This window comes from Ursus arctos, unplaced genomic scaffold, assembly GCF_023065955.2.
Source record: "Ursus arctos isolate Adak ecotype North America unplaced genomic scaffold, UrsArc2.0 scaffold_8, whole genome shotgun sequence".
Classification (NCBI taxonomy): Eukaryota; Metazoa; Chordata; class Mammalia; order Carnivora; family Ursidae; genus Ursus; species Ursus arctos.
Window position 1 is genome coordinate 10,317,249 of NW_026623100.1, and position 10,020 is coordinate 10,327,268.

The 10,020-nt window shown below is 41.5% G+C and overlaps 1 protein-coding gene across 3 annotated transcripts; it reads right to left on the reverse strand.

The window, feature by feature from the left end:
• Nucleotides 1-1,714: 1,714 nt before the first annotated feature.
• LIPT1 (lipoyltransferase 1) lies at nt 1,715-7,649 on the reverse strand. 3 transcript variants are annotated; one of them, XM_044378629.3, is made up of 3 exons: nt 7,420-7,649; nt 7,129-7,179; nt 1,715-3,060 (listed from the first exon to the last, which is right to left on the reverse strand). In XM_044378629.3, exon 3 carries the CDS (start codon nt 2,892-2,894, stop codon nt 1,773-1,775), a length of 1,122 nt encoding a protein of 373 aa, XP_044234564.1. In that variant the 5' UTR covers nt 2,895-3,060; nt 7,129-7,179; nt 7,420-7,649; the 3' UTR covers nt 1,715-1,772. The 3 variants fall into 3 exon arrangements, with proteins under 3 accessions (XP_044234564.1, XP_048078745.1, XP_048078744.1); XM_048222788.2 differs by lacking the exon at nt 7,129-7,179; XM_048222787.2 differs by having other exon boundaries at nt 7,129-7,430.
• Nucleotides 7,650-10,020: the final 2,371 nt, after the last annotated feature.

Sequence of the window (10,020 nt, forward strand, 5' to 3'; positions counted from 1 at the left end):
ACGCTGGGATCACGCCCTGAGCTGAAGGCAGACACTTAACCGCTGTGCCACCCAGGCGCCCCAAAATATATTTCTTTACTCTAGTTTTTAAGGAGTTTGAAAGCCAGTACACTAAACTGTCAATTCCTGAGGCTAGTAATCATGTCTCTTTCACTCACCATGAACCAACAACTACAAAGTACCTGGGACATAGTAGGCATTCAGAAAACACACAGTAAATACTGTAGAAATCAGAGGAGTATGTGAATGAACTGCAGAGACACAAAGTGGTTGGCAGTGATGTTACTCCTTGAAGAAATTTGACAATGAAGAGATGTAGAGACACAAAACCTTAAGCAGGGGTTTTGGGGAAAGAAGAGACATAAGCGTGTTCATTCACTATGTGTAAGGATCCAGTAAGTGGAGAGAGAAAATTTAAGATAAAAAAGATAAATATTTAATAGAAGGCCCAAACAGGTTGGAAAGGACAAAGATCCAGGTACAACTAGCCTTAAGGAAAAGGTGTTATTTGAGAGTGAATGAGAAATGGTAAGAGGAAATGGGGTGCTGAAGGAGCTCATTTATGAAGGCCTCCACTGTCAAATTATGAGTCAAGATTTGTGACAAGAGAAGTCGAGTTCTGAGTTTAAGAAAAGTGGAAACATTTATGAATAAGGCCTCTGAAGAATGAGGGAGTCAATGGAGAGGAGTTGACTCTGACACCAATAGAGGATAAATAGAAATATGAAATTGGGTTAGTCTGCATGATTATGTGAATTTTCTTCCAGCATTGCCTGCCATCTGGGTATGATAGTGAAAAATCAGTTGATGGAATGATAATAAAACAATGGTCATTGTAGGTCAAGAGAGAAAAGCAAATGAGAATGCTGGTAAGACAAGACCATATACTTGAAAGAACTCAGGGTTGGATAGGAAGGGAGATGAAGCAAGAGATTGGGAGGGTTAAGGGCTTAGAAAAGTGCAGTGGGCTTAATTTAACGGGAGAGGATGGAGGATAAGAAAGTACAGCTGACACTTGAATAACGTGGGGGTTAGAGGTGCTGACCACGGCACAGTTGAAAATCCACATGTAACTTTTGACTCCCCAAAAACTTAACTAGTAGCCTATCGACCAGAAGCCTTACTAGTAATCATCAAGACTCATTTTGTATGTACTATGTTCTTAAAATAAAGCTAGAAAAAAATGTTACTTAAAAATCCTAAGAGAAAATACATTTATAGCACTGTAAAAAATCTACATATAATTTAAACCATGCAGCTCAAACCCACTATCAACTTTGTAATTAAAAGGAAGAATTTTAGAGTTTAAGGTATCAGAGGTGACAAGAAGCCTGAGTTATATTCCTTAGAGTTAAGAAAAAGAACTAAATCAGAGCTCACGGTGTCAAATACCGTATACACACCCATGATGGTAACAGAGAAAGGAGCAGATACATGTGTGCTAGATTAAAAAAAAAAAATTGATGAAGAAAGAGAATATCCTACAGACCATAAGAAAATATGGACTAGGTGACAATTTCTAATGGGGAATAGTTACTGAGAAACTAGGTCTTTTTTTAAGGTATATATATGATGAGGGTGCCTGGCTGGCTCAGTTGGTAGAACATATGACTCTTAATCTCAGGGTTGTGAGTTCAAGCCCCATGTTGGGTGTAGAGATTACTAAAAAAAAAAAAAAACAAACAAACAAACAAACAAAAAAAAACATACAATGTACCTTAAACATTTTATTATCTCATAAAAACTGTTAATATTAAGAAGTTTATTTGGAATCACATTATTCCCTTAATTTTTTCACAGAGAATATTCCATTTACTGTGTAGTTCATCATCTTCTGGACATGTCCTGCATAAAATATTTGTCAGCATAGAAATTTCATTTGGGCAAAACTTACTGCCAATGAAACTTGAATTTAATTTGTCACATATTTCCAGTGGCAACCAATGATCAGGTGCTTCAATTTTACAGATTTGAATCCTTCCATCCTTTATGTCTATGAATATTTTAATTTCCAAATGCGACTGTTCATACAATACATTAAAGGAAGTGTTTATACTAAACTTTGGAGTTTTGCCATATATCCACTCCCAGGTCTGTAGTTCTTTGGCTTTGTTATTTATTCCAGGAAACAGTGTCTCATCTGTTGGGTTAATTAGGTTAATATGATTGTCAATTTGATGATAAGCAGCATACTCTGCAGCAATAGCATTCATGAGTACTTCACAGGTCAGAGTGGGATCTTTTTCCAAAAGATTTTTTACTATGGAAGGTGTGCTAGCAGTGGCATTGCTCCTGATCCCTTGGTAAGGGCTCTTCAGCAAGGACGACAAGAAGGTCCTATCGGTACTACATAATAAAGTGCAGTGGTGATAAGCAGTAGTCCGGCCGATCTTAGAAGCTGTTCCTGAGATTTTAAACTGTCCATCAAGTAAAAGGTCACATCTTTTGGTGGCCTGTACATCCAGCTGGGGTTGGACAGCATTCAGAGCCCTCACAACTAATTTTAGATTCTGCATTCTATCATACTTTTTTTTGGTTGTAAAAAAAGTCAAATTGATATTACCCATATCATGGTAGACTGTTCCTCCTCCACTTCTTCTCCGAGCCAGTTTTATACCTTCTTCTCTCATCAGATTCAGGTTGCATTCCTGCCAAGGATTCTGATGCCTACCTATTACAATACAGGGAGAATTTCTCCACAAGAAAAGAACCGGCTTGCCTTCTAGATTCATATGGTCATGGATCCAGTCTTCTACAGCCAGATTTTGATAAACATCACTGGAAATTGACTGTAAAATGAGCCCACTTTTTACTTTGTTTTTAAAGCCAGCTGCTGGGACTTTGAGGTTACAAAGTAACTGGAAGCAATTCTTCATTGAAAATGGGATCAGCATGCTTTTAAAAATGGAAGACTGGGGCGCCTGGGTGGCTCAGTTGGTTAAGCGTCTGCCTTTGGCTGAGGTCATGATCCCAGGGTCCTGGGATAAAGTCCCGCATGAGGCTCCCTGCTCGGTGGGGAGCCTGCTTCTCCCTCTCCTTCTGCCACTCCCCCTGCTTGTTCTGTCAAATAAATAAATAAAATCTTTAAAAATAAATAAAAATGGAAGACAAGTTAATTGGGAAAAAGAAAATTAAATTGTATTTTCTGGCTATTGATTCTTGGTTATTTTAGGTAAACTTTCCCAAGTATCCAGCTGCTTTTGTCTTTTAGCTTTATCCTTAGTCTTTAGCAACCCTGTAACAGAGTACTCAATGGAAATAAAGACAAACCTCAAATAATTTCAGTTGAACTGGAGTACGGGTGCAGATTTTTCAAACAATAAATCTGCAAATTCATTATTTAATATATTTCAAAGCCAAACAAATTATCTTGAATTCATAGGTAATACATGTTCATTGAGAAAAATGAGAAAATACATATAAAGAGCAAAATAAAAGAATCCATAATACCACCACTGCAGATAACTACAATTAACACTTTGGTGTATACCCGTTTTTTTCTGTGCACGAGTAAACACTACCCCCCTGTCCAAATTGGAACCATACTGTTATTTCATTCAATGTTAAATCTATTTTTACATCAGCTTTAATGTGTAATATTCCATTATCAGATATACCACAGTTTACTACAAAATCAGTCTTAGTTCGTAATTTTAGATTGTTTTAGTTTTTCAGTGTTATCAATGACGTATTCATGAATATCTCTGTGGAAAGCTTTATGTCCTTAAAATACTTAAAAAAAATAATTCCTATTTACTTTGAGACTTGATTTACTAGCAGTATAATTCTTTTATTTAGATCAATATTTATTTAGGATAGACCCCCTGAGGTTAGGGGCAGAGGCAATTAGAGTAGCGGGGCTATATGGAAAGGCTATGAACAATTTCATTATGTTTGGACACTTTACATGTTATTTTTGCTAGCACTGCTGATGGCAACAGGCTGAAAATACTAGCTATAGTAATCAAGTATTCTGAGTAGTTATGTTTGTAAAGAAACCATTCTATTCCAATTCTATTTCTTAGGATGCTCATAATTTTTCTCCAGGTTAAAGAACTAGGATAAAATGGGTTATTAAAGTCCAAAGCCAGGCCAAAATCTTTTGTAGTTACTAATGTCCTACAAGCACAAATAAGAGTCTTCATATTTTCATCACTCTTGATACATTCTGATAAACTACATACACTACAAAAAAGTTAAGCCAATTTATATTTTCTCTGTCTACAAATGTCAGGAGAGGTTTAATAGAGGGATACATAAATTGAGTCTCAAAATATGATGGTGTTTACCAAATTGATGGAAGTAAAGCATATGCCAGGCATACACAAAGACAGGGTCATCTAATAGTAAGGCGCGTTTTGGATACTCCCTCCTCAGGGATGGAGTTACACTATTGGTCTTCTAGCTCCACTGAAACCTATGGCTACGCCGTCCTAGGAAGCCTCTGCAGCCCGACTGAATTTCTTTGTTTAAACTCTATTCTTGGGGTGCCTGGGTGGTGCAGCGGTTAAGCGTCTGCCTTCGGCTCAGGGCATGATCCCAGCGTTGTGGCATCGAGCCCCACATCAGGCTCTTCCACTATGAGCCTGCTTCTTCCTCTCCCACTCCCCCTGCTTGTGTTCCCTCTCTCGCTGGCTGTCTCTATCTCTGTTAAATAAATAAAATCTTAAAAAAAAAAATAAACTCTATTCTTGGTTCTGACTGACTGATTGACTTTGATATAGTCCTTCCTTCCCTGGACAAATATTTATGGAGTGCTGACTATGCACGAGATAGGAAGGGAATAGAGAAGGGGAGGAGACAAATTCATTGTAATTCTAAAACATTTGGACTTTCTCTAAAAGCAGCTGGGATCTATTTAAGTGTTTTAAGCAGACAAGCGTAAGTCAGCCATTATACAGAACTGCCTCTGCGGACAGTGTTCAGCATGGATTTAAGAAGAGACAGACCAGGAGCAGGGAGACTGGTTGATAGACTCATGCAATCGTCTAAGCTAGACACAATGAGCACCTGGACTAGGGCAGCAGACATCAATGCAAGAGAACTGAGCACATTCAGATTCTGCTGGGAGTTGGGAAGGGAGGCAGGGCAACACCAGTGAAGGGAGGTCTCTGACAAAGTGGTAGTGCTGGGATCCAATGCAGGTAGGGAGGGAGGCAGCCTTGAGAACAAACAGGAAACTCTTCCATTGTGATCCAAGAGAGAAACAGTAAGGAACAGGGGTGGTGGACCATGATATGCTGAACGATGTCTATGGATTTGCAGATTTTCAAAGACCTTGTGGTACATCCCTCCCTAAGTTTAGGGCTCTGACTCTTGTCTGCATATGCAGAATGTGGCAGGATGCAAAGTGATTAAGATCTTACGATTTTTTCCCCCTCATTTTACTGAGACATAACTGATATAACATTGTATTAAAGTATAAAACATAATGATTTGATATCTGAATATACCGAAAAATGATTATCACAGTAAGTTTAATTAACATCCATCACCTCACAGTTACAATTTTCTTCCATGTGATGAGAATTTTTAAGATCTACTTTCTTAGCAACTTTCAAATATGCAATACAGTATTTTTAACTATAGTCACTTACAGAGCTTAACTATTAATCCTGGCTCTGCCACTTGCTAACTGAATAACCTAAGGCAAGTAGTTTAACCTCTGGCTGCTTCAACTGTCCCATTTATAAAATGTTCCTACCTCACAAAATGGTGGAGAGAATTAAATGAGTTAACATGCATAAAGCACTCATGCCTGGCAAACTGAAATGCTCGATAATGTTAACTGCTATACAGAGTTCCTACCTTCCCATCTCTATTCCTCTCATACCATTCCTGTCAGATGACAGGTATTCCCAACAGGAGCTTAAATAGGAAAGTGTGCAAAGATCCCCAACCAAGACACATTAAAGTGCCATTTATTTTGATAAATTAACAATAGTGAAAGATATTGACTTTGGTAAAAAATGTAACTTGTTAGGGTTCCCAAATTGTTCCAATTTATGTATTATTAGTGCACAAAATATAAATATCTCTATTCATCCAGGCATTGTGTATGCAGTGTGAGTGAAATATAGCAAAGGTATTAATTCAACAAATCTTGCATCTACCACATGACAGGCATTATTCTAGGCACTTAGGATTGTGCCTATATTGTGAACCAAATAAGTAAAGATGATAATAAGGACTATATGAAAAAGCAGAGCTGGGAAAGAGGGAATTGGAAATTAACCGTGAGAGGAACTACTCTGTGATACTAAATAGGGTTGTCAGGCTAGGCTTCATTAAAAGGTGACATTTGAGCAAAGACTGAGAGAACTCAGTGAGTTAGGCTGAGAACCTACTATGTGCTAGAAACTGTTCTAGACATCTGAACACATAAACAAAAAGGCCCCGTGAGGATGTAACATTTCAACTAAGCCCCGAAGGAGAGAAAGAATCACACAAAGAATGAGGAAACAGAAGGATGTTGGAAAAAGACCCAAGTGCCAATTTATTAATTTACAAAGAGAACTGAAGGCTATCAACTGGATGTTCAGATCAGCCTGTCCAAAAACTCTGTGTAGGACTACTGGTAAGCCAACTTATCTTAAGTTTGCTCAGTGAAGACAGAACCTGAACAAAAGGACAGAGTTATAGGACTTGAGAGTCTGATGGGATGAGCCACGAAGAAATCACGTTCTCTACTTCTGGGCTCTGGAAAGATCCTGGTAAAGCCAGGATACCTCTCTCTCCTAGAGGAGGCTTGGATTCATCTGAACAGAGGCATTTCTCTTTTATTCAGTCCTTTAGTAACAGATCAGACGTCCGGCTGAATGACAGTCTTTCTTTAATGGTCAGGATATGTCCAGGCTTGAAGGCCTGGTGAAATACTGCTTCTTTAAATCAACTCTGCATGTGACTACTCTCACCTTGTAATGACTGATTTTATAGTTTTTCCCCAAAGAACAATCCATGTTCTAGGGGGACGCTTTGCTACCACCACTTTGCAATGCCAAACATGCTTCTTCAACACTGAAAAGAAAGCAAAAAATAACAATCCTCTCTATCGTCCTAGGTAGGCCCAGCTCCTTCAAAACACTTTATTAAGTTATTCTGCCACATCTATGACAGTATGTAACTTACCCAGAGTCTCACGACGGTCATGCGCTTGTTTTATGTCGCCTTCTTGGCTCCCTGTGGGAATGCACAGAGCTGGCACCCAACACGTTTTAGCTTTTTACCCTCCTATGTTGGGGATGGGCCGTACCTAACCGAGGAGTTAGGTCCTCCCAAGTGCTGAGCGAAAACCCCGGCGCGTACAGCACCAGCAGCGGCGGCCCGGGGCGGTGCGCGCGCGGGGCCCGGCTTCAGGGTCCCAGGTCCCTGCCTGCCACCTGCCGCCCGCCCCAGCGCCCCACTTCCAGCGTCGCCCACCTGCTGCTTCCGGTCGCGCCTAGGGCCGCTTGCTGGCTCGTTCAGGAGAAGGACGCGTGTGACCCGACGCCCCGCAGGCTGCGAGCGCTGCCAGCCGGAAACGCCGAGAGGAGGCGGGGCCGCGCCCGGGCCGGGGAGGTGGGCGGTGCCCCTCCGGCCTCGCTCTTCGCGGCGGGCGGGCGCGCGCTCGGAGTGTTTCTGCCCGCGGGGTTCCCGAGGAGGCGGCCTGCGGAGAGGCCCAGCCGGCGCCAAGCCAGAGCATATAGAAGCGGGGACGCAGGGCACGTTCCAATGGTCGTATGAAAAGTCATAGCGCCCCCCGTTCACATGGAGGTCCTCGCATGACAGCGCAGAGCTAACGGTCGCCCGGGGCGAATGTAGGAGAGGCGGCTGTGGCACGCTGGTGGGGGGGGAGGGCCCTCGCGGAGCGAGGCTAGCGGGAGGGCCCCGGGAAGCCGGGGCGGCCCGAGCACCAGCAAACACCTACTGAACTTGACGGGTTCCGCCAGGTCTTCACGCATCTGCTCATAGTCCAAAGGGCACAAAACTCCACTTGGAAGCTGAGGAAGCTAAAATCAGTTTTGACAAATTGCATTTAAAGGAATAAACGCTGCTCTGCCCAGTAGAGATGGGAACTGGTAGGAAGGACTGGGTCAGAAAACACACACCCTTAGGCTAAAGAATGTTACCCATCTGTGGTTGGCAAGAAAATACTTTCTCAGCCAGATGGGGGCAATTCCTCCAGCAAGCCAAAGTTTTAGTTAACTATTGCCGCATAACAAACGGCCTCAAATATCAGCGGCTTAAGACGATTTATTTCTAGCATTTATATGGTTTCACCTGGGCTTTATTCAACCAGGGTTGGCTGAGCTGGAAGGTCCAGGCTGGTCCTGTTCACACCCTTGTTGGTTCCTGCTTAGTGGCTGCTGGGGCACCTCAGTTCAGGTCTAGCCTTGGAAGAGGCCCTGCAGCCACATTCTATTGGCCAAAGCAACAAGCAAAGTCAGGCCAGAGAGAAAGGGTGGAGCGGTGGACTCCACCTCCTGATGAGAGGAGCCCAAATAATTTGTAGCCATCTTTTTCAGTCTTGCTCAGAAATGAAATCTTTCTCTGCGAATAGAAACTAACCAAGACTTGCATCTTGGAATAAGAAGCATCCAGTGTTCACAATTTGGTGACACTGAGCAGGCCTCCATAAAAAGCAACAATAAAGACACAGTGGCTCATTTACCAATACCCTTTTGATTGAAGTCACTCTGAGTTCCTTTCTTGTATTATGCATATGGAACGAACTGTGTACAGAGTTAGCCCCAGTAGGAATTTTCCTGGTTATTAAAAATAGCCACACAAAACTGTCCCTTTGCTTATATTCTATCTTCCTAAATTTCATTTTTCTGAAATTTGAGATGGTAGTTTTTCCCCCCTATTTTCTACTGAGGTGGTTTTCAAGAATCCCACTCCCTCCTTCCTACTCTGAGACATTTGTCTTTTGGTTATTTTTAATCCCTTTCTTACTTCATCTTCTCCCCTGGTACCTTCTTCCATTGACACTCAGACGTGAACATCATAACCCTCCAGTGACCTCACTACTTTTTTCCACCTTTCATCCTGCCCACTTCCCTTTAGAGCAGAGCTTCAAGGACTTGCTACACATCTAGTATCTGCTTCTTTACTTCCCATTCGTAATCAGCCTACTCCAACATTTCTTCTGTCCCTATACCATCAAGTGTGCTTCTTCAAGGGGTGGGGGTGAAATGGGTCAAGGTGGTCAAAGGTATAAACTTCCAGTTATAAGATAAATAAGTCCTGGGGATCTAATGTGCAGCACGGTGTCTATACTTAACAATATTGTCTTATATTTAAAAGGTGCTGAGAGATCTTAAAAGTTCTCATCACAGAAAAAAAAATTGTAACTGTGTGGTGATGGATGTTAACTTATTGTGTTGTTTTGCATTGTATACATATATAAAATCATTATGTTGTACACCTAAAACTAATACAATGTCATATGTCAATTATATTTCCATTAAAAATAGAAATAAAGAATAAATGAAATTCTTTAAATCATTAAAGAAAGTATTCAGGGCTGATGAAGAATGAAGTCAGTTATGTATTCTCAAACGGTTGTGGGGAGAGGGAAAGGCCTTGTACTAGCAACTTTTCTGTAAATTTGACATTGTTTAAAAGTAAAAGGAAAATAATATATGTTAGGTGTCTGACACTGTAATAAAGACTGTTATCCCCCCCCCCCCCAATGTCCCTTTACCCTTAATCCATGCATCTATTCTTCAGCTGCTGTGGGTGTAGGAGCTGTTGTGGCCAGAGACACCTGAGTGATTCATGCTACTTCCCTGCTCCTCCAGCCTCCCTCTTTGGCTTTGCGGTGGCAACCAAGGCCAGACTGGCAGGCGGTACAATAATCTTACCCTTTGCCTCAAAGTGAGTAATGGGACAAACTGTGCTGTCTGGTCCTTCTAGAGCACCCTGTGGATCAGGCCAAGAATTTATCTGAGCTCTCATCCTTAGCTGACTCCTGTTTCCCTATCTTGCTTCCTTCACTTCGTTACATGCTTTTCCTCAAGAGCACACTCTCAAATATCA

Coding starts and splice junctions, on each gene's coding strand:
- LIPT1 (XM_048222788.2), bottom strand. CDS start 2,894: ATGCTGATCCCATTTTCAATGAAGAATTGCTTCCAGTTACTTTGTAAC.